Source organism: Myotis davidii, unplaced genomic scaffold (assembly GCF_000327345.1).
Source record: "Myotis davidii unplaced genomic scaffold, ASM32734v1 scaffold214, whole genome shotgun sequence".
Classification (NCBI taxonomy): domain Eukaryota; kingdom Metazoa; phylum Chordata; class Mammalia; order Chiroptera; family Vespertilionidae; genus Myotis; species Myotis davidii.
In genome coordinates, this window is record NW_006285782.1 from 17,338 (window position 1) to 42,964 (window position 25,627).

The 25,627-nt window shown below is 38.0% G+C and overlaps 1 protein-coding gene across 1 annotated transcript in view; it reads left to right on the forward strand.

Annotated features, from left to right (window-relative positions):
- EXOC4 (exocyst complex component 4) overlaps positions 1 to 25,627 on the forward strand; it is a gene marked incomplete at its 5' end in the record, with an annotated part of 716,953 nt that overhangs the window by 5,433 nt on the left and 685,893 nt on the right. Inside the window, 2 exons of the mRNA XM_015559399.1 lie at positions 7,096 to 7,290; positions 23,084 to 23,268. Coding sequence (XP_015414885.1) covers positions 7,096 to 7,290; positions 23,084 to 23,268 — 380 coding nt within the window. The remainder of the gene's footprint in view (positions 1 to 7,095; positions 7,291 to 23,083; positions 23,269 to 25,627) is intronic.

Genomic DNA, 25,627 nt, shown 5'->3' on the forward strand with positions numbered 1-25,627 from the left:
GCGCAGCGGGGACCTGCAGCTGCAGCGGCCCCATGATCGTGGGCTCCGCTTTAGGCCCAGGCAAGGGATCCCTAGCTCCTGGGCCTGCCTGCTTCGACCAGTGCCCAGCTCCCATTGCCGGCTCCACCCCTACTTCCTGCTATCACTGGCCAGGGCTGCAAAGGCGCCCGATTCTCTGATCATGGCCGGGGGGCAGGGCAAAGGTGGCTCTTAGCTCCCCCCTGGGTTTCCGATCACTGTCAGTGGCAGGGGGCTTCTTCCTGCTTTCCCTTTTGCCTCCCTGCATTGTGCCTACATATGCAAATTAACCGCCACCTTTGTTGGCGGTTAACCACCATCTTAGTTGGCAGTTAATTTGCATATCACCTTGATTAGCCAATGAAAAGGGTAGCGGTCGTACGCCAATTACCGTGTTTCTCTTTTATTAGTGTAGATTAGCAGGCCATATTAAATGAATGATCAACTTAAAAATTAGCCTGCTATATTTGTTCAAACATTTAATTAACCCACCCTTGATGCTTTGGCAGGGCCAGACCAAATGATTTCTTGGGCTTTATATGGCCCATGGACCAGATGTTCCCACCCCTGTTTTATAGTATTTTGGAAAAAATGGGCTGGACACTTACATCAGGAAAATACCCATGAAAACACTAATATGTACATTTATTTTTACTATAAAAAAGAGAAGACATCTTGATATTTTTTGCTTTTAAAGTTAATAATTTGTTATATTAATTTTTACTTACCAGCCCTTACATGTGGGGAGCTTTAGGAGATGTCTAGTTTATAGTTTCAGTGAGGTGCTTGCATGTTTGCTGTACTTATTATAGACTAGAGGCCTGGTGCACGAAAATTCATGCATTTGGGCAGGGGTGGGGGGGCGGTTCCCTCAGCCTGGCCTGCGCCCTCTCATAGCCTGGGAGCCCTCAGGGGATTTCCTAAGCCTCAGTCTGGCCTCCCTCTGTGGGAGGCAACTGGGTGGGCCTATCAGGGGACTGCGCAGGCTGGTGAGCAGCTGGTCTCGCACCCCACCCCTACCCCAATTGCCCCTCCACTGCTGCCAGTTGCCGCCCCCCCCATCACCATCCCCTCCCTCTGCCCGCTGGCACACATCTTGGCTGGTCTGGCGCTGCCTGCTCACCGGCCCCACCATCCACCCATCTGTCATTCTGCTGTTTGGTTGATTTGCATATTATGCTTTTATTATATCTATATTATAAAAGGCCAGTAGCCGTAATGACCAAGCGACCGGTCACCAGGAGGTGCATTGATGGGTCTCGCGGTACGGTGGGGGTCTGGGTCCTGCTGGTGTAGTGGGGTCTGGATCCTCCTGGCGCAGTGGGTCTGGGTCTCGCGCGATTTCACGTGCTGGGCCTCTAGTAGGATAATATGCATATTCAGAAGCATTTCCCTCTTCATTCTTTTTTTTAAAATATATTTTATTGATTTTTTACAGAGAGGAATGGAGAAGGATAGAAAGTTAGAAACATCGATGAGAGAGAAACATCGATCAGCTGCCTCCTGCACACTCCCTACTGGGGATGTGCCCGCAACCAAGGTACATGCCCTTGACCGGAATCGAACCTGGGACCCTTGAGTCCACAGGCCGACGCTCCATCCACTGAGCCAAACCAGTTAGGGCTCCCTCTTCATTCATGATCCAAGTTCAGTGCTTTTCTGATTTAAGGTTTTAAAAGTGATGGCTTTTCACCACCTCCCCCATGCCTATATCCCTCCGCCTTTCTTACAGATGTCTCTGCCACTCCTCTCACAAATGCTACCACAGTGTTATTCAGAGCCCCAGGTAGTTTTCCTTCTCCCTATCTTTCCCAAGGCAGGTTTGCAAAAATCTCAACTACTCAGCTGCCTGTATCATCTCATACATTGTTCCCAGTAACCTCCTGGGCCCTTTTTCCTTATTTTCTATTTTTCTAATAGTTTCTAATTAGAGTGACTTGTAGTTCTTGTACATTAAAACTGAAATTCTTGCCATTGCTGAACAGGTGTTGAGGAGCAATTGTGAAGTTACTCAAATTCTCAGGAAGCAAAAGAAACTTGTGTTTGAGGAAGAATTTCTACTTGGGTTTTGATGTCATGATTTGAACATCTTGGCCTTCATGGATTTATTTAAGGAAGAAGCAAAGGAACATAATTTTAAATTTTAATTGTCCTGATAAATAGATTTCAAGTGCTGATACCACATTCATAAAAGTAAAACAGGCATTTGAGATAAATGTATATAATTTGTTACCTTTCTCACATTTAGATCTTATTCATTTTTGGACATAGCCCTGTTTCTCTCTTTTCTGTTTAAAAAATCATATTTATTGAGCTATAATTTACATACAATGAAGTGCAATATTTTTAGACTACAGTTCAGTGAGTTTTGGCAATTGTATATGCCCTTGAATGTGTACCATCACCCCAATTCCCTGCTGCCTCTTTGCAGTCAGTCATAGCCTCCCCCACCCCCATCCTGTTTCAAGCAGCTACTGATTTGAAATGATCACTATAAATTATTCTGGCCTTTTCTAGAAGTTCATACAGTATGTACCCTTTTGCACCCAGCTTCTTTTGCTCAGCATAATGTTTTTGAGATTCATATTTCTTCCCTTTTATTGCTGACTGGTATTGCCCCATCCCCCAACTTTTAAAATACCATGTCTTCATAACTGTGACTTTGTAATAAAAAAACTGAACCTTCAGGGCAGTTTAGCATTAAAAGTTCTTGTAGCTTCTTATGTCTGCAGCTTTGGTTAACTTACTCAGTTTAGGGAATACTTGTGGTGATGCTCATTTTCCACACAACCTGATGCCTTCTGCGCCCTCCCCTAGTGCTACCTGCCTTTTCATTTCCCTTCATTCAGTAAGCAACAGTAAGTGGGCTGATTACATTGTGTACATCCTCGTGTGAAATGCTGGAAATGGTCTTTTTCCAAATAAAAAAGAGTTGGCCAGGATTTATTGACACTCTATAAATTTCTCTTGATCAAGACCCTAGTTGGGTGTTGTATAATATAAATTTTACTTTTAACTGTTTCCATGGTAACAATTACAGAGGAAAAAGGTGAGATTTATAGAACCAAGGTGATAGGAGTAGAATATCAGAAATCAAATTCTAATAGATTTTCACTAAGATTTTAAAATATAATAGATTTAATAGTTAGCGTTATTAACCAGAGACCAAGAACTCCAAGAGGATCTGAGAATGGCATTAAAAATCAAATAAAATCAGGAATGCTGATCAAAACCAGCACTCCCCTACCTCATCCTAGCCTAGTCCCAATTCCAACACTGTGGAGGCACTGACTTTTACTCTTAGTTTTTGCCTTCAGATATTTCTATTTCTTTATTTCTAAGTAAAATGTTTATACTATTTTTCTGTTTTAGATATTACATAAGAACTTCCAGCTGTGGAAGATGAGGACATAGTCCTCCTCCCCCTCTTTCCCCCACCCACCACATCTTCTTTCCTCAACCTCTCTATGTAGTTGTATCCTAGTTTTTGGTTAAATAGTGCCTACTCTATTATAACTACATAAATATTTATATCTAGGCAGCTTACTATATTTGCTTGTGTAATTTTGTTGTTGTTTTTCTTGGATTCAGTGGTTGAATAATCCTGTTGCTTTCCATTTGCATTGGTTCACCTCCAACCCCCTTCCCTGGATCCTGGGTTTCTTCCTTTTTTCTCTTGTATTGATGGAGCACATTCTTCACCAGCTTGGTGAGATAGGTGCATATAAGGTTCATTGTGTGACAGCTTGAATCCTGATACGTATTCTGATTCACAGTCATTTATGTGAGTCTTCTTCCCCCTCATCCCCCCACCTTTGAATTCTTGTACAAAATTATCTCCTTATCCCTTGTGTTCTTACATGTCAGAATAATGTGCCCTGGCTTGGGTCTTGTTTTTAATTCATTGTCTTGAACACTATGTGTAACTTTCAATCTGAAAACCCATTCTTTTGTTCTTTTATTACTGTTATTTTTTAAATATATTTTTATTGACTTCAGAGAGAAAGGGAGAGTGGGAGAGAGAGAGAGAGAGATAGAAACATCAATGATGAGAGAGAATCATTGATCAACTACCTCCTGCTTGCCCTACACTGGAGATCAAGTCTACAACCCAGACATGTACCCTGACTGGGAATCGAACTGTCACTTCCTGGCTCAGCCACTGAGCCACATAGGCTGGGTCTGGACCTTTTATTTTATTGGTACTTTTTTCACTTCATTTTTTTCATCTCCACCCCCACAAATTCCACTTTGACAAGTATTAGATTTCTTAGATCAATCCCCTCATTTTCTTTTATCTTCTTTTTTCCTATATATTGTTTTTTTAATGTTTTATTCTTTTGATATTTATTCAAGGATATCTTTTCATCTTTGTATTGGATTTTTTCCTATCATATTTTTAATTTTGAGGAGTTATTTTTCATTCTATTCTTTGATGTAATATCTTCTCTTGTTTTTCCTAAGAATCCTATATAATAAAAGGGTAATATGCAAATTGACCCTAACAGCAGAAAGACTGAGAATGACTGGTCACTATGATACACACTGACCACTGGGGGGCAGACACTCAATACAGGAGCTACCCCCTGGTGGTCAGTGCGCTCCCACAGGGGGAGCTCTGCTCAGCCACAAGCTAGGCTGATGCCTGCCAGTACAGTGGTGGTGGTGGGAGCCTCTCCCGCCTCCTCAGTAGCGCTAAGGATGTCCGACTGCAGCTTAGGTCTGCTCCCCTCTGGCAAGTGGACATCCCCCAAGGGCTCCCGGACTGCCAGAGGGATGTCTGACTGCCAGCTTAGGCCCAATCCCCTGGGGAGCGGGCCTAAGCCAGCAAGTGGTCATCCCCTGAGGGATCCCAGACTGCGAGAGGGCACAGGCCGGGTGAGGGACCCCCCAAGTGCACAAAGTTTTGTGCACCTGGCCTCTAGTATTAATTATAATTTTTTAAAAACTGTTTCCTGAATAGTTTGTTCCCCTCTTCCCTCCAGTACTTTTTCTTTTTATTTGTTTTGATTCCCATCTTTCCACGTTATAGGCTTTCCTTGACTGTCTGGTGATCCTTGGCTAACTATTTATATGTAAGAGGGAGGCACGATGAAGCTCAGAGCATGTTATGAGGCTTATTGAGTGACGCTTGGGCAGTTTCTTTGGTGAAAACTCAAATGTCACTATGTCACTACCTACAGGTCTTTTCACTGGTTACATATGCCAGGGCAAAGCCGTAAGTTCCCTGTGTTGGAACTAAAAGTCAAGCTGAGTGTTACTGGAGGCAACCTTGGAAGGAGGCTGAGGATCCACAAGGGGCCAAGGGTCTTACTGTTGCTTAGATCTACTTTGACTGGATCCTCCTGTTTTCTACCCAGTGCATTTCCATCTAGCATTTCCTGGCCCATCTCCTTTCTTGCTCAGCTCCTTCAGATCATAAACCTCCTATTTGGCTACTGTGGGGGGAGGGAATTTCCTGTCTGTGTGGTTTGATGAGGGTCTAGGGCTCACAGTAGTCCTTATAGAAAGTTCTAACCCTGCATTCTTGTCTTCAGTATTTTTGGTGCCTCCTTCTCAGGGTTAGCAAACCCCACTCCAGGTTAAGATTTTTCAGATTTCTCTGCTAATTAGTTACCAACCATCCATTGTCTTGCTAGCTTCCAAAGTTTTCTGCCATCTCTTATTTGCTTTTCCTTCCTTTCTGTTTTCTTTTCTTGGTCTTTATGCTTAAAAATCGCACTTTGGTGGGATTGCAAGAAGGAGTACAGGTAATGAGGACCGTCTTCAACAGATTTCCAAACCGGTCTCTGACCCCGCTAGAAGCTAATAATCATTCCATTATGCTTTTTAAGAGAGTACAAAATCTCCTTATTCAGGGTTTTTTTTTACATTGGAGAGTTTCATAAAAGTAGACTTAGGTATTATCCAAAAGTTATAGGAAAAGATGAGATGCTTTCTCAAGAACTCTTCTAATGTTAGCATTCTATCTTCATGTTTTCCATCTTTCTTGGGAAAATGTTGAAATTTAGCGTTGTAATTACCAGAAGATTAGCATCGTTATGTGCAACACCATACCAAATCTTATAGAAGAAGACAGATTTTCAATTTTCAAAAACACTGTAGATGTTCTAGGGTGATGGAAAGGACCTGCATATTGATGAGTTAGATTATACAGCTGTATTCGTTTGCTAAAACTCATCAAATGATACACTGGAGATGTATTCACACATAAATTTCACCTCAAACAAAAACCAAAAACAAATATTAAATTCTAACTTAAATAAAAACACGTGTAAGGAATGTCAAAAGTTTATGAAAGTAGTTCTGTGAATTGTGAAAAGTCATTTTTCATTAGAGTAGAAAATGAGAAAGCACCCATCAAGTATGTACATGTGACTACCCGCCCTGCTCCTCTTCGCCGCCTCCTGTTGGTCAGGCCATGCCTGTGCTGGCCACTAACTGTGCAGATCTACAAGAATGCCAGCCATTGTGTTATTTAATATTTAAAAATCAAAATGAATGGAAAAAAGGATCCTAGGTATGTTCCAATTCCTTTTACTTGGAGATTATCTCGGGATGTGTCTATCCTTTTTTTGGAAACTGGTCTTCTCTTCATTTTGGTCAGTTCAGATGAATGCCCAATTTCTTAGTTGTAGACTTTAGTTGAAGTTCTTGGTCTGGAAGGATGGATCAAGTGACCTATCAGCTGAATAGAAGAGATGCAGGAAAGAATCGGCATGAAAGAATAGTGCAGATTCTCATATCAGTCATTCCTGTTTGGATATATTAGCATCAGCATGGTACTTCCTATTTTCAGAGTGCTTTATATCCTAAGTAATTTTTTTTCCCAGATGCATTCAAAGGTAGGTTGGGAGTAATTTTCTCATTTTACAGGAGAGAAAACACAGACACTGAGAGGTGGAGATGTACCCAAGTGATTCAGTGTCAGAAACAGAATTAAAAATTTTCAAGCAGAGCGGTCAAGGGGAGTGAGTGTGCGAGTGAGGAATTGATACATACAGTAACAAAGAACAACACTACAGATATGGGTTTAGACTGGTAAGACTTTGGACTGACCCAATCTTTTAATTGTAGGTCAAAGAAAATCTGCTTTCATGCAAGATGCTGCTGCACTGCAAACGGGATGAGCTTCGCAAACTGTGGATTGAAGGAATTGAACATAAGCATGTCTTGAACCTGCTGGATGAAATTGAGAATATCAAGCAAGTGCCTCAGAAGCTGGAACAGTGCATGGCCAGCAAGCACTATCTCAGTGCCACCGACATGCTGGTAAGAGAAGCCCGAGCTAATGGCCATTTCTGCTAAGACAGCAAAGCACTCCCTTTTGTTCTCTCTGAATTCTGTGATTCACATAGTACATTACCAACTGCCCTCTTGGGGTTCACGGTTCTTTGCAGGTAAAGCCTGGCTGGTTCTCTTCCTAATTCCAGCGTTTGAAATGGTAGACGATTATTATTTATGTATTGTCTGCCTTTGGAACAGTAGTAAGAAATCAGTACTTTAATCATGTTGGAATAGTAATGAGAGGTGTTTTAGCTTCAGAGGGAGCTAGTTAATGAATCATATTTTAAAGAATGAAATATGCATGAAAGAGACTTAAAGGAGATTTATATACTAGATGTTCCACAAAATCTTTGAAGGAATTTTTACTTTAGGGCTTTGTTTTTTCCCTAAATTGATAAGAAAGAAAATAATTTTAGAAGTGCCTTTGTAAAGCAAGAGTAGTCCACAGCCTAGCCTTTAGCCTCTATCTTAGCCCATTCTGCCACATTTTGGGAAAAAATATATGTATAAATCAATATATATATATTGATTTCAGAAAGGAAGGGAGAGGAAGAGAGAGATAGAAACATCAGTGATGAGAGGGAATCATTGATCAGCTGCCCCCTGCATGCCTCCTCCTGGGGATTGAGCCTGCAACCTAGGCATGTGCCCTGATTGGGAATTGAACTGTGATCTCCTAGTTCATAGGTCGACACTCAACCATTGAGCCACACCAGCTGGGCTAGATGGACTATATTTGGATTTTCTTTTCCACAGTAGGTGAAAGTCCCTTACTTTTGTTTTACTAAATTAGATTGGCTATGATACTGGAAAAATCACTTGAAAGGAATTCGTGGGAGAAACAGGTTAAATCCTCTAAGTGGTTCTAATTCATTCAGACTGTCAAGAAGAATTTTGCTGTAAGTCCTTCATAAGAAGCTTTTAAGGAAATTTTGTAACCTAGAGGTGAGATGTGCCATGATATTCTCTTCTGAAACCTGCTTATGTGATAGACATGAATAGTCAATTGCCACTGGGGAAGGAGGTTAGTAATGGTCTGCTCTTGGGAGTGCCAAAAGAATTGGCTGTTTTCAGTATCTTGTTTATAGTGACATCTTTCTTAATAATGACTGTAGGGTGACTGACAAAAAAAAAGTCACCTTTTAGCTTTACTTTTGGTTAATGGATTAGAATGTGTATATGTGCTAAATGATCAAGATTCAGCAATCAGAATAGATAAGCCTGTAGAATATATTTAGTATATACACATGTATTTGAATCATGATTCTTTGTAGTGGGCCTGCTTTTAAATAAGTGCCATATATTAAAAATAGGTAGAATTTATTTCTGTGTTAATTATGTTCTTTTTGGATTTTAGATTTTTATTTTATGGTTTTATTACTTAAGGGCTAATTTATTTACTAAAGAGCTAATCAATGATGAATAGTGGTTTTTTTGTGTATTTTTTACCTATTTTCTTAAGAATTTCATTAAATACATCTTTAAATTCTTGGTTGCAAGTTACAGAAATCCAATTAGGTAAAAGAATTGCTTGACTCATGTAACCAATCTGTAAGGACAGGCGTACATGTGGAATACCACCTCTGTGTTCTTTAGCATGTCATCTTCATTGTTTTATTGGAGAAGTTTCTTCCACTGTGGGTGGGATTTGGGTGTTTGGGGAGAAGGAGGAGTGTAGGCTATAGCCTACATCTCTTCAGGTATGAAGAGGAAAATAATTTTTGTTCCTAATTAAAAAATTACAGGGGTAGGCCAAGGCCAAGTGGCTCAGTTGGTTGGACATAGTGCCATGTACCAAAAGGTTGCTGGTTCGATTCCCAGTCAGGGCACATGCCCAGGTTACTGGCTCGATCCCTAGTAAGGGTTGTGCAGTATGCAGGAGGCGGCTGATGTTCTGCTCTCACATGGATGTTTCTCTTTCTCTTTCTTCCTTCCATATATCTGTCTCTATCTCTATCTATATCTATGTATCTACTTGTATATTTATGTATCTAAAACTATGTGGTTGCAACTTATATTGTTGATACATTTTGTCTGCTTGCCCTAACTGATTTGGCTCAGTGATAGAGCATTAGCCTGTGGACTCAAGGGTCCCAGGTTAGATTCCGGTCAAGGTCATGTACCTTGGTTGTGGGCATAACCCCAGTAGCGGGTGTGCAGGAGGCAGCTGATCGATGTTTCTCTCTCATCGATGTTTCTAACTCTCTATCCCTCTCCCTTCCTCTCTGTAAAAAAATCAATAAAATATATTAAAAAAAAGAATTTTTTTTCTATCTCAGTGTCATAAAGAGAATCTCCTATGTGTTCTTCTTAAATCCATTTAGAATTTATTTTCATATGTGGTATGAACTGAGGATCTAATTTTAACTTCCATATAAATAGCCACTTGGCCCAGACCATTTGTTGAATTCATTTTCTACTGATTTAATGACATCTTGGTCACATATATGCATGGCTGTTTATGAGCTCTTTATTTGTTCAGTTGGTCTCGCTGTTTTAATTAATATAATTTTATAATATATCTTGGTAGCAGGTGAAGATGCTACTTCACCTTGCTGTTCAGAATCGTCTGCTATTTTTGGCCCTTTACTCTTCTAGATGAATTTTAGTATCAGTTTGTTAAGTTCCACAAAAAGTGTGATGGGATTTTGATTAAATGTAAGAGAATTTCATCTTTGTAAAACAAGTCTTTCAATGAACATGACATGTCTCACATTTATTGAAGTCTTTATTTATGTTGTTTGTAATAATGCTTAGTAATGTATTCCTTAGAGATACTGTATTACATACATAATATTTATTTTTGAGTATTATATTTTTGTTTTTTAAAACAATGGCTAATAATTACAATTTCTAGTTATTTGTTGCTACTATATAGGGATGCTGTAGATTTTTTCTTTTTTAATTGATTATACATTTCCCTGAAACTAATCCCAATTCTGTCTGCCTGGAAAATGATGAGCTAGTCTTTAAAACTTGGCTTAAATTTTATCATCTCTGACTATGCTAGGTAATTAGATACTTTTCTTTAAAAAATTATGTATTTTTATTGTGGTATGAATACTTAACATGTGTAGATGCTATTCTTTGTTTTCGTAAGCTGTATGTATTTCTTTGTAATTTAATTACTTTTGTTTATATTGTAGATCATTGAGGGCAGGGGCTGTATCTTATCTATTTTTGTCTGCCCTGTACTTAACATAGTCATATAGTCATAGTTCACAGGTCATTAGTCAAATGGTGAAAGTGTTTCATATCACTAAATAGAAAAAGGCATTTTACTCTCTCTAGAAGCTCTGATCTGATTTTCTTCTCCCATTTTTTTGTTTGTTTGCTTGCTTTTTAATGGTTTTGTACTTTCTAATCTTTTCTTTTTACAACAAAATAATAATTATAATAGCTAATATATATTGAATACTCACTATGTGCCGGTACCATTTTAAGTATGTTACATTTGGTAATACATTTAATTTTCCCAACAACCCCAGGGGAGGTAGGTTTCCAGTACCATCCCCATTTTCCAGATGAGGTAGTTGCCTTGCCTCATCTGGGGCGTTGGCATATGCTCATATACAGTGAAGATTTCGTGGAGGTAAGATTTAAAGTGCTTAAGAGGTTGGAAATATTCTTCAATTTGGCCTCTTGTTTATAAGACTGAAGAGTAAGGTCTGTAATTGCTCTTTCAGTGGCCTTCATATGAAAAAATAATCACATTTCCTTTCCCAATGGTTATGTGATATTAGAAGTAAAATCTACTTAAGGCATCTGAGGAAAGTGAAGACACAATAATGTCATCTTTCAAAACCCTCTGATTTCCTTGGATTCATTTAACAAAAGGTTTTGCATTTTTATTTTGAGGCAGGTGCAGATGCCCAGTAATTTAATCCCTAGTCAGGTTATAAATCCAGAGTAACTACATCAGTGGTGACCCTGGCTCTTGTCGGCTCCTGCAGTTCCCACTTCAGCATTAGACTGGTCTGATGGCTCTAGACTTGGCTTCTAGATGGGATATTTAGTTCTTCCTTTGATACAATAACCTGAGTATTGCATAAAATAATTAAATTGTCAAGGCTGGCAATGTCTGCAAATAGACATGGCCTTTTGTTTTCTTCTTCAAGGTAAACAGCTGTTGTTCTTACAAAAAGCTAAAAGTGATCCAATAAGAAGCCTGCATCCATCACATGGAAATCAGAGACTTGATTTATAGTGTAGCCTGTAGCTTTGTGATATGTACAGTTTAAATTAGACCTTTGCAGTCATTGTGCTGGGTTGATGCAAGCACATTAATGACATAATTTCTGGTTGCTGCATCACATTTCTGCAGTCTGTTCTTTGTATTCCACTCACATTAATTGAAGTAATTTTGCCAGTGAAGCGTGTTTCAAACCTCTGCATTTAAATTGAAATTTTAATTCCCTTATTGTCTTGAAAAGACGGCTGAAGATGCCTTGTTACAGGTTTCATTATCACTCAAAACACTCCAGCTGCTGGTTCTAATGTACAATGACTGATTAATTCTGGGAAGAATTAGTAATGTAAGAATAGCAGCGGCTTCCCCATGGCATGAGCTAACCAGGAAGGTATTTCATGATAGTTAATATTTTTATGAACTTTTTTTTAAGGGAACTTTGTGTAGAAGTCTGCATCAGAACTGAAATTGCACAGATGAGCTTTGAAAATCACACAAGTTATGATTTATCAACCCATAGAAGTCAGTTCAATGATTTCATTCAATCAGTGGGAGCCAAGCCAGTGCGAGAAGGTTTGAGGCACTTTAGCTGACAGTCACAAGCTTGTGACTAAAATAAATTTTTTCATTTCTAAGTCTTCCAGGGAGTGGAGAGATTTTGAATGTCTCTTAATCATTTTGCCTTTTTATTATTTATATACCTTTTAAAAAAGAATCCATAGCTGTATAGTCAGATAAGAATTGTTCTGATAATTATAATAATAACTTGTATGCCGTTGACTAGCTTGATGATTTAGAGCTAATTCTTTAACTTGATTTTGTTGAGAGTTGGAGTTGCCAATAATGCATACCCCCAAGGGTGGTTGAAGGGATTATGAGATATTAAGCTATACATGTGAAGTAGTCACAGTATACACTGTAAGTGCTTAGAAATGTTATTTATAATTAATTGATTATTTTTACTGATACTGTAAGAGAGGTGATGGTTCCCATGTTATAATCTCAAAAACTGTTCTAAGGTGGACTTGTTTTTGAGCTGTAAAAGAGTTGAAGTAGGACTGGCAAGGTAAGCATTTTTTATTCCTTTTCTTTTTGCCTAACATGGACATCTATCTGAATGAAAGACTGTTCCACATTTTATACACTCAAAGGAATTATTGCACGCAGATAGGTAGAATTTTTCTCAGAAAGTAAGTCTTATCTGCTCTAACATGTGCACTAATGGATGAGCAAGACCCCAGAGTACTATGACTTATTTTTGGGATTTGACTGGACAAATTTCAGATTCTGTGTCATCAGTTACCTGTTCAGCCTATATCAAGTATATGTTCATAGGGTATCCATTGACTGTTGATTATAAACAATGTCATTTGTTGGTAAACTACCAAAGATCAGTTTGTTGCAAAATCTGTAAATATTAAATGTGTTATTTTGCCAAGGGTCGTAATTAGAAATAAGGCCATTCACTGTTGGAGGGTGCTCATTTAAAATGTTGATTTTTAGCCCTGGCCAGTGTGACTCAGTGGTTAGAGTGTCGGCATGTGGACCAAAGGGTCTCAGATTCGATTCCTAGTCAAGAGCATGTACCTGGGTTGCATGTTCAATCCCTGGTCTCAGTCAGAGCATGTTCAGGAGGCAACCAATTGATGTGTCTCTGTCATCAATGTTTCTCTCTTTCTCTCCCTTTCTTCCCTCCCTTCCACTCTCTGTCCCTCAAAAAAAAAAAAAAAAAATCAATGGAAAGAATATTCTTGGTTGAGGATTAACAACAACAACAATAAATTGATTTTAGTGTTAAAGTAGTTGGTAAGCTGTTCTTTTCTGTCATTGCTTCGATAGCAGGAATAGTAGACCAATGAGGTTGCTTCTATTGGTGCCAGTAAAGCTTTCTCATTAGCAAATAGACTAATTCTTTTCTCATATTAAGGTTGGGAAGGGGTGATCATCACTATCAAATGCTTAATGTACAAATAAGAAAAAAAAGGCCAAAATGCCCATCCCTTTCATCTGACTTGCAAGTTTCTGAGATCTCACAGGATCGTTATTTTCTCATCATGACTCTGGAAATGATATTGAGAGGAAAGCTCTATAAAGATCAGGACCTGGAACATTTTAGTGAACTTATTGAACTTATCTTGAAAATGGTTCAGTGACTCTGCAAAAATGTTTCAATATTCCATATAGATTTCTGCACAACATGATAAAAAATGTATCAGTGATCAATAGTGAAATAGTTACCCTTAAAGTCCATCTGTTCTAGTGTTGAATATTGACTTGAGAGACTGGCCAGTGTTCTGTACTAATAACATATCAGAAAAGAACCTGGCACATATTTTGATAGGCAAATGAATGTGATGATGTTGTTGTTGATCATTAGTATATCTGTGAAAGTGGACTTAACCTTGAAGGAGCTTACACACAAGTTGGAAGAGACAGATGATGAATAAATAGTGTCTTTTAATATCCTTAAAAAACAAGAAAGGGGGACCAGGAATACTGGGGGTGGGAATATGACAGGGTGGTTAGCTATAGCTGCTTCTAGCTGCATTTGGGACCCCCTTATTCCCTCAAACACCTGCATTTGATCTTCTTTTCTAAAAGATTTAGGAAAAGCTGAAAATAAAGTTATTAAACAAGTAATCTTGGTTTTGCGTCCACAGTTAAGTACACTTAGTATGGCTACTTTATTTTTCTCCTAGAGTGTCAAAGTGCAGGGCTTGGTAGCAACTGCTTTTCTTGCTGCTCAGTGCCCTTTTTATTTAGATTTGTTTTGGAAGGCTGGAATTTCGAAAAGCCCTGATGTTTGATAGGCACTGGTTATCGTATTAACTTTCCTCCCCTTTTAGTGTGCTCTTCTGTCTGCCTATTTTATTTTAAATAAGTAGAAGTTTTATTTTATTGTAGTAAACGTCATAAGTTTAGAAATTTGAAATTGGCTAGCTTGGCTGTAGAGCAGTGTTTCTCAAACTCTGCCCATTAGGGAATCCTTCAATTCATGGGGATGTAAAGTACAATTTAGGGAATATAGTCAGTAATATTATAATAATTATGCATGGTGTCAGATGTGTACTAGAATTACTGGAGTGATCAGTTTGTAAGTTTTATAAATGTCTAATCACTATGTTGTGCACCTGAAACGAATATAATGCTGTATGTCAAGTGTAATTGAAAAATATAATAAAATTAAAATTGAAAAAAAATGTTGAAATCCAGGTCACAGCCCTAGACTGCTTACATTGAGATCTCAGGTGGTGGGACACTAGCTTCAGTAATTTTTGACATTGTCCAGGTAATTCCAATGTGTAGACAAATTTGGAACCATTGCTATAAGGTCTAGCTTATGCTGTGCAATAAAGCAAAACTAATTGCCATTGGCTCTGTTTAATACCAGCTTAGAGTCATTAGAAACCAAATATTTGCATAAGAGAGACATGACTTTGAGGTAGGCACATGTGTACAAATGTGCACAAAGTAGTTTCACTGATGCTGCTTTGTTGCGGTCCTCTATTGCAGTTTTTAGATAGAGCTGAGTGTCTGACTCTTATTCTGATTTTCTAGTGTGATTATTTGGTTAATAGGAGTTCTATGTGATGGTTTAAGGTAGATGCTCTCCAGGCTCAGGCTGACTTGGAACTCTTCACAGCTGTCATTGTGGTGCTCTGATTCCTGCATCTTTACTGTGGGTTCTTATCTGACTTATTGCCAGGATTTAATGGACAGAAATTGGGGCACAAATTTACTTATTGACAGGCAGTGGGCTAGGTACAGTGTGGTATAGTGCAAAGAAAATTGATGAAAAGCCAGACCTTCTTAACTCCAGTCCTGACCCAACAATTTGCCCATTCTGTGAGCTTAGACAAAGAAATCATTTTCTCTCCCTGGTTTTTAGTATCTTCTTCTATGGTTATACAAATACTCTGTCATATTATAGAATGGTTGTGAGAATAAAAATGAAATTTTATACAAGTAAAGTGCTTTATAAAAATAGAAGGCAGTATGAAATTAAAAATGCTGTAGCCAGGATTGTCATCATCATTGTCACACAGTGCTAGATAAAAAGAAAAAGCAGTAGTCTCGGGCTTGTTCACACTGGGTAGCATTTCTGGCCTACTGTTACCATCACTACTGCATACATGTTTTAATCAGCCTGACTCTGTGTGTGTGTGCGCATGTTTACACACGAGTCTGTGGGAGGAATAATCTAAGTCAAAAATAATTCACAGGTCCTTTGCTGTCATCCTCCATCATATTCAGGTTTCAGCCTCACAGATGGAGTTGCTTGAATAGGTTTTTGATTGGTCAGTCTGTGGCCTGGGGACCCGAGACATGTGTAAATTGCAGCAGATGATAATGCGTGTCCTTGATGGGAGCCCTCCATCTCAACTTGATGATGGTCTGAGAACTCTGATAAGTAGCCTTTGCTTGTCCTGACAAGATAGGAGGAGCTTGTTAAAGAAGTCTGTAATCTCTGAGATCCATCCCAGTACTGATTACTTGTGGTTGCCTCCCTCTTAAAAAAAAAAAGCCATATTTTTCTCACATTCTTTTGTGGGATTTTAATAGTTCATGTTAGTAAAGAGCTGTATAAGTGCTGAGCAGTTCTAATGGGTTTGGGACTCTTGCAGAGAGTGTGGTGAATTGTCTTGATTTGAGTGTGAACCTGAAGTGATTCTCAGAGACCTCCTTTACCAACTCTTAAGAGGACAGTTGTTTGTAACTTTTTCTTGTCCCAGAATAACACGATGACAAGTGTAAGTGACTTTGGGACACTTGGTAAATGAGAATAACTTTCCCAATGGTCTCTTCTCTTGTATTTTGGAGTAGAAATCCAGGTTCTAGTGCTCTTTATGGGGCTCTGAAGGGAACTGGGAATTGGAAGAATCATAAGATTAGCACTAAAGAAGGATTTTTTTTAATGAGCTTTTCCATAAGCAATTACAATTCTTATCTTTCTCATAAAGTGTTGAGTGTAGTTTAATTTCATCAGGAAAGTAATTGTGAATAGATCTGTTATAAATCCATTTGGAACAAAAGAGGCTCTTTTGTTATATATTTGGTGATGGGCGTATGTTCCCAATGTATTGACAAATTTTAAAAATGCATATTTAAAAATACCAGTATTTTCACAAAAAAAAACTTGGTGTGGAAAATGATTGGAAAGAATCACTTAAAAGATATAATTTTATCTGATTATTAAGAATATGGACCATTTTTACCTTTGTGATTTTCTGTGTTTTTTAAGATTGAGCATGTATTACTTTTGTAATTTGGAAGAAAAATAAAGGTTAAGAAAAAAAAGTACATTTCTGGGCCTCACGTTTTTTGTTTGTTTGTTTTTAAATCTGTAAAATTGTGGAGGGTCTGAGTCTTGACAACCTTGAAAGGTCCCTGACAATAGAACATTCTTACATTTCGTTTCTCAGATATTGTCATTCTGTGAGGCTTGGGCTAATGGATCTTAGAAGACCTGGCTTCCCTTTCCTAGACTTTGTGTTAATAAAATATAAAATTTGGGAATTACTTGTGGTAGAATGCCCTGATGTATAAGAAAAAAATGAAATAAGACAAAAGCAAAAATAAGGGGGAATCCAAAGAAAGCATAAGAATAGCTTAATAAGATGATGTGTTTTTAGAACAAATCTGTGTTTCACAGCAGTAATAGGATAGATGTTTCACGAAGCTAGATGTCATATTTGATCTCTTTTGAGTTTTGTTTTCTAAGATAGATTTGAAGATATTTTAAAAAAGAAATTCACAAGTAAAAGGCCTTTTTTTTGACAGCACTTTATCTTGCAGCCCCCCTCCCCTCATTCACTTATCAATAACTTCATCTCATTTGCTTTATCCTGGAAATTCCATTATCTCCCAGGCAGTCTATTGCATTAAGCCTTTAGTACCTAATACCGCCTCATTTACATTGACACGTGCTTGACCTCAGCCCTTCTCCTCTCTTTGTTAATGCACCAACAAGCACTGATATCTCTCTGGAGCATTATCATTTGGCTGTTAGCTCAACTAATAACAACCCTTCATTTGAGCTGATGAAGGTTTATTAAATAAAAACATGCAATCGCCCTGGCGGTAAAGTAATGAAAGGAGAATGGAGGTAGACGGCATCCTGTTATAATGGTGAGAGCATGCTGAGTCTGCATTATAGGTATTTGGTTTCCTTAGGGGAAAGGGGCACCTGAATGGGTTGGATCAATAGCATGTTAGCAAACTGATTTTAAGAATGGGCATTTTTGATTGCCTGATTTGATCACTGATTAGCTATAGGCTGAGGAGTTAGGGTAAAAAAAAGGGTTTTTGCTCCAGGCACTTGGCCTTGTCCTGTGCTGCAGCTTTCCTGGGAGGTCTAAATAGGAAACTGTCAATAGCCCTGAGGCCTTAAGTCACTGGCCTTCTGAGGTCCCAGGAAAGCTTCTTTGTTGTTTGCAGCCAAAGATTTTTGGTGTTTTTATTTAGTTAAGACCGTTTTAAAAAATTGTTTAGCTTGTGTCTTCTTATAATATACATACAGGAAAGGGGAAGGCATCAATTCCTTGGAATAGTCAAATTTCATTATCTTTTTACTGCATCCATAAGTTGGGCCAAGGCAACATTTTCAGAATGTTTATGTTGTCTTACTATTAAAAAAAAAAAAAGCTTCCTTAAGAGAGACAAACTAATTATCAGAGTCCTGAAGGAAATATTTGTTTTGGACTCAACAGTTGCAAACATTTGCTTTCTTAGGGAATATTGTTGCCAAAATAAGCATTTTCATTAGCTAGCAGATGGTTTAGTTAGCAGGTTGGTTTTTTGTTTATACTTAAACAAAAAGTTTCCTTTCTTTTTTTAGGCTGGAACCTTAGTTCTATTTAGAAACAGTTACTAATATCATTTACCTTTGTGGAGCTCACCTCTCCCAACTAAAACAATAAATAAAAAAGACCAGTAGCTTCTTGTCTAGCATTTTCTTCAGGGAAGCAGTTGTTGAGTATGGCCAGTTTTGGTGTTTCTCTGAAACTTTTCTACTGGTTTATGTTTAAGGCACAAAACTAGATCTTTCCACCTAATCGGCCTGAATAAGATGGGCAGAAGACAAATTTAACTGTGAAATAATGATTTCCTCATTTAAACTAAAATGAGATTGAGAAACACACCGGGAAAGAAAAATTATAGGTACTATAGTTCATAATTACCAAGATTTCTTTTGTTGTAGACTTATCTGTCATCTCAAGGTAAAATTTTTTGAAAGTTCTCGATTATGTATATTTTAACTGCATTTCACTTATTTTTTGAGTTATGGAAACATTTTTCAGAATTTCTGTTTTCTTTCTTTTTTTTTTTAAATATATTTTATTGATTTTTTACAGAGAGGAAGGGAGAGAGATAGAGAGTTAGAAACATCGATGAGAGAAGAACATCGATCAGCTGCCTCCTGCACATCTCCTACTGGGGATGTGCCCGCAACCCAGGTACATGCCCTTGACCGGAATCGACCCTGGGACCTTTCAGTCCGCAAGCCGACGCTCAATGCACTGAACCAAACCGGTTTCGGCAGAATTTCTGTTTTCTTAATGGGTAGGTTTCTAATAACAAAACATGCTGTCCTGTTCAATCTCATGTGTTAAAATGTTTTGTAAATGTTTGTTTATTTTCCTAATCCTAAAGGAAATACTTGTTTTCAACTCCAAAACAGATTTCTGTTATTTATATGAGAAGTTGAGTAGAATACCAATTTTCTGTTAGATAATAATTGGTATTCTGTGAAAAAAAAAAAGTTCCCTTCTAAGTAGTATCTCATCCCTTCCCCCAAATAATTTTTTAAAATATATGTAAGAGAAATTCTAGATACAATTAGTTGGCTCATTATCTACTTGTAGTAAGTAATCTGTACGAAATGGTGTGGCATACCTTAGAATTTTAAGAGGTCATTTGGGGTATGAATGAATGAATAATTGTCTTGTGAGTAGATGTATAGGCAACATTTACCTATGAACTATTCCACTGTTTGTTGTCTACTTCACCTTTCACTTACAATTTTAATATATATTTGTGACATTATTTAGTGTCACAAAGTCACATCTGTGAACCCAATTTTGATAACTTCTCATAGCCACTAACCTGTGAGGCCATTTTGCTGCTGCTTTGATCCATCTGCATCTCTTGAATTCCTGTTAATGTTTCATCAGTGTATTATTTTGAAGTGTTCTGTAGTCATTACATTTGGACAACGGTGAAATAATTTATGAAATAACCATTTCTCATACATTAAATGTCTCTTTAGTTGTATTTTTATTAGGAATTATGCTCAGTTCTAAATATAGGGGGGTTTCTCCTGTAGTGAAGCCTTACTGTCAATAACTACCTGGAAACCAGACCCACAGGACAATAGACTTAACCATCAGTGATGGTTGTGGGTTTGACTGCTGCCTCACCAAGTTTTTCTTTATGTGTAAACTTTCTGGTACAGGCTACTTAAAGCAAGATAAGATAAATGTCAGGTTTCTACTAGTAAACTGATGTTCTAGGGATCAAATGTTGCATTGACAATTATTTTCTTCAAGTTGGTTTGAGTACCACTTAGGAAGGGTAGAGTAGGGGGAAGACAGTGACCTTGCCTAGCTCCCATGATTATAGTTTTATAAACAGACTCTAAATAAGTGAAGGATAGAAAATAAAACACTGTATTTTCATACAGAAACAAGAGACTATTCTCTATTCTCATTGTGGTAAGGTTTTTAATTAAGATAGCTCTTGATAGTGTATGTGTGTGTGTGTGTGTGTGTGTGTGTGTGTGTTATTGTACTTATATTCCTGTATTTTGGGTCAATGAAACATATTCAGAAACTTTGTAATCTATATGGTTACAATGGTTCTATGAAGGAAACAACACTTCACTGAAAATGCTGCATCAAAGCATGTTGAAAACACCCTCTGAGGTTTCTTTGCCCACAGAATAAAGAGGTGCCAGGCACTGTGCTGTTTTACCTATATGTTAAAAATATTTTAATTAAGTGGCTTTGAAAGTTGACCTCATATAATTTTGTATTTGGAATTTGATGTATTTGCGTTAAAAATCCTCATGCAAATTCCTACAAACAAATCAAGCTTGTATGTGCAGTGGGTGATTTTTAAGCTTAAATATCTCAGTTGGATTTAATTACCTTAAGGGATAAGGCTACATGATGGACCAGTGGTTTACCAAATTATTTTTCATTTTCTGGATTTCAGTGTCACTAAAGGGTATCACGTCCTCTTTTCTCTGCTAGAGATTCAAGTTAAAATCCATTTTAGAGCATCTGTGTGAATGAATTTGTTGTTGTTTTTCCTCCCTGGGGACACGCTGGTCATTTGGTGAGGCTGCCTTTCCATTTGGAATTGCTGCAGTTTGCACAGGTCCAGGGCTCTCAGAGCAGGGCAGTTGCAAGTCAGCATGAAAATGAACAGGCGGGCTTCAGAGGGCAGAGCTGGCCCAGGGCTTGTCACTCTTTCATTTCCTCGTTCTTTCTTGGTAAATGTAAGGAAACCTATTTGCTGCTGACATTTGATTCTAGCATATCACAAAACAAGTGATATGTTTGTGGGTGAGCCTTTGCATTTTCCTCCCCATCTCAGGCCACTTTGCATTTGGCAGCTCCCAAGCTGTCCATACTCACCGTCCACAGCTCCTCCATGACTGTGTATATTGGGATAGATCTCTCATGAACACTTAACCACTGGTATGTTTCATGGCCTTCACCACTTACTGCTTTTGTCTAAATGCTTCATTTTTTAGGAGCATGTTTATTTGTATAAACACATTTAATGTTTTTACCCTGAAGTAAGCATTATTAGTTATTGCCTTTATTTGTACATCTTAGGAATATTTAGAAGTATGACCTAAGCAGGTAATAGTCATCACATGCTAATCCCTTCAGGGAGCGTGGTGTGCTATTTGCCCTCTGAGCTCAGCTTGTGGTCATCTCTTCTCTCTTGTTGTTGTTTTTATTACATTTGCATTCTTTGTGCTTTTTTCCTTCCACCTTTGTTCTCCAAAGGTGAATATTCTCCTCAATATTCTCTTCACTTTAAGTTTTTGTCATTAAAAATATATAAGATCTTTATACAGAAGGACATAAATATAATTTCATATACATGGATAAATGGGATCAGATCATACATGCTATTTTTTTTCTTTTGAAACATATACACTTTGGTTTCCAAATGAGTTGCTCCAGGTTCCCTGAGTCCCTCCCTATCTTCTCCCTTTGTTGTAGGCATTCCTACACCATTTTTATTCATCCAATCTAATTTGTCTTAAAATCTCTCAAATTGCACTTTACACCAGGAGTATCTCCCTCTCCATAGTTTATCTTCTGTTCACTGTTCAAATCCTCGTTCTTCTATCAAACTGGGTTAAGTCAAGGAGTGATGACTGCTATTGTCCTCACGTAACATTCATGTAAAATTGCATGGACCTCCCTGTGTATGTGTATATGAGAAAGAGAGACTGACTTTTATGTAAACTCACATGTAGACTCTGGCTACTGAAGCTCTGGTTCATGATCATCATAAGAATTATTAAAACATTTATAATGTGCTTCTGTTTAGATTTAAAAGGCTAGCTTTGAAAGTTGATTTAAACTATTAGTATGTGGAATTCTTGTGAGAATATGCGTGATATAATCACTTTAATTGGGGAGTTCATTTTACTTGTGTCCATTGATAGGCAGTGTATGTGGGAATTAATTGTATGTACGGCTTTGCCGGATGTTAGATGCCTTCATACTTATCTTTATCAAGCTTGTTTTCTTCAGCATTCTGTCTCAGATGCTAAATCCTTCAAAGGCAGAGCAAGGCCCAGCCACATTGTGCAGTAGTCACCCCATATTCGCAGGGCATGTGTTCCGAAATCCCCAGTGGGTACCTGAATCCTATATGTACTATGTTTCTGCCTTTAGAATCATACCTGTTATAAAAGTTAATTTATAAATTAGGCACTTTCACAGAAAGAAGATTGGTTCTTACCATAGATTTTAGCAATCTCACCATGCAATTTTTTTTCTTATTAAGTTGGGAACTTTTTACTTAAAGGAAGCACTGTACGACTTTCTTTGGTATATTCCATTGCAAGCATGACTACTCTTGCACTTTGGGGCATTATTATGCAAAATAAGGATTACTTATCACAAGCACTGTGATACTATGACAGTGACCTGATAACTGAAATGGCTACTCAGTGACTAATGGGGACATAGTATATGTATGTAGTAAGTATATACTGGACAAAGGGATGATTCATGTTCTGGGCGGAGTAGATCTGGATGTTGTGTGATTTCATCACACTGCTCAGAAAGGCATGTTCTAAAATTTAGAACTTCAGAGTTATTTCTGGATGTTTTCCCATTTAATATTTTTGGACCTTGGTTGACCACAGGTAACTGAAATTGCTGAGTGTGAAACCACCGATAAGGGGGACTACTGTACTCTACAAAGTCTACTGTACGTTTATAAGGTTTTCATAGATTCTCTTTTAACAGTATCTTTAAAAAATAGTTCTTCCTATTTAGAATATTTCTAGAGTACTTAGTTATTATACATTATTGTCTTCCCTCCCCTTCCTAGGTGTCAGCAGTCCAGTCTTTGGAGGGCCCCCTGCTCCAAGTAGAAGGACTGAGTGACCTTAGGCTGGAGCTTCACAGCAAGAAGATGAATCTTCACTTAGTTCTCATAGATGAACTGCACCGGCACCTGTACATCAAATCCACCAGCCGAATTGTGCAGCGTATCAAGGAAAAAGGGAGAATAAGGTGGGTTACAGAGGCTCTTTGGTACAGTGTACTATGGCAATATGGAATATTATTTGTTTCCCAGAATATTGTAGTTTTTTTTACTTTTCTTTTTAATATACTGTTTTCAGTGCACCATATTCTGAAAGGCTGACATTCAAAGTTTGTTCATTCCTTCATTGCACATTTCTTATGGTCCTCTTACGTAAAGACCCATAAGAAATATTATGGTCCTTTTATGTAAAGATATATAAGAAACATTTATGGTGGGACTTTAATATGCTGGGCCATCAGAGATACTCTGGTTTATCTCAGAAGAAAGAAAAAAAATCCTTAAATTGGATACTGATGTCAACCTAATTAAGAAATATGGCTGTATGCACTGAAGTTATAAGATTCTTTGTTACTTAGGGTTGTATTCCTCTTTCTGAAAGCATTCAGGAGAGTCCTATATTGAAGGGCCTAGGGAAGACTCAAGACATTCAGTAGGTTAGTGTAGACCTGGGAGGGAATAGACCAGAACTTAAGTCAGTTAAGGCAGCAGAACATTGGCACAGTCAACAGGTAGCAGAGAGCTGTGCATGTCATGGCCTTCCGAGATGCGTTTGAAATAGCCACAGGCCTTTTCAGAGGGCGGTTTAGCACTATCCACACTTGTTCACTAGCTGTAGACAAGAGGAGCACTGGATGCAGTGCATGCCAGCAATGAAATCTTTCAAGTCCTATCCTGTTCCAGCAAAACCTGCTGACTTTGTGTGTGTTGCTTCAGTTTAGTTGGAGACACTGCCAGAGAAAGAGGAGTTTTTGTCCCTTTCTGCATATGGCACTAGAAAACCTTTTGCAAGATACACAGATGTCAGGACCTTAGCAGAGAGTAGTGGTAGGTGGGGCAGCTAAGAACTTCCTTCCACGTGTCTGGTGGTGACTAGCAGGTCTGAATAGATTTCTTCCCATGCAAGGATTGAAGAAATACTCTGGGTCCTGTGAAAATATTCTGTAGTGTAAGGGAAAATGAGCATTACCTTGAGGTCTTAGAAAAGAATATTATTTGAATTTATTTGAAAAAATATTTTATAACATTGACCAGGAAAACTTTAGGAGATTGAAGCTCAAGGTTTCTCAAAAGATGGAAAATGATGTAGTAGATTAGATTATTTTTCAAAATTACCACTCCTTCCCCTTCACTTTAGTGGGAAAAATGTATTTCCTGCCTTTGACTTTTGGGTTCTTGCTTTTGCTAATCGATTAGCGCGTTTCAGGAAGGACCTGAAATGGGTTTATGCCAGTGAGCATATGCCCTCTCGTGCTTCTGCCATTGCTATGATGGCATTGATCCAACAAGGAGGATGAGAGACATGTGGAACTGATCCAAGATTAGCTGACTGCCCACCATCAAAATATGTGCTTCTTGTGAATGTTACTGAAATTTTGTGGTTGTGTGCAGCAAGCATATAGCTTTTATGAAACGTTAACAGAGAATGATAAAAATGGAAATGGGAAGGATACAAAAAGAAATAACTAAGACATGAACAAAATGTAAGAAAAACCAAAATAAAGTGGGGAAATATAGTCTTTGTTTCAAGCATTAGAGTGAAGAATTGGATCAGTGATATGAAGAGACAAGATGACAGAAGAAAGATAATAGGTATGAAAGATAAAGAATAATGATCAATTCAATGACTTTAATTATTCTACAGAATATGGTGTTATTGGCTGAATTGTATCCCCCTAAAATACATATATTGAAGTCCTAACTCCCAATACCACTTACTGTGATTAATTTTGGAGAGAGGGTCTTTCAAGAGGTAAACAAGTTAAAATGAGGTCATTACGGTGGACTCTAATTAAATATGACCTATGTCCATATAAGAAGAGGAAATTTGGACACCGTGTTGCACAGAAGGAAGACCATGTGAAGACAGAGTGATAAGATGGCCTCAGAACAAACCAACCCTGCCAGTGTCTTGGCCTTGTACCTCTAGCCTTCAGAACTGGGAGAAAATAAATTTGTTTGTTTCAACCACCCAGTCTGAGCTACTTTGTTATGGCAGAAGCAATACTTATAGTGTAAATAAAGAAACCTACTTAAACTGTGTGTGTGTGTGTGTGTGTGTGTGGGGGGAAGACCTTGATCTGCAAATCAAAAGAATTCAAGGTGAAATTAATGAAAAAAGATCCTCTTGGATATGACCCAGAAATTTTTATGAATTTCAAAAACAAATTCTGTAAGCACTAGGAAGAAAATTGATGTTATCTATTGTGACAGAGATAGTTATCTTCCCACCCCAATATTGATTCTCATTTTGAACAATCACCGTATTTTGTTCCTGGTGGTCATATGCCCAGCTACAAGGCTCCCTTTTCTAACCTCTTGTATAGC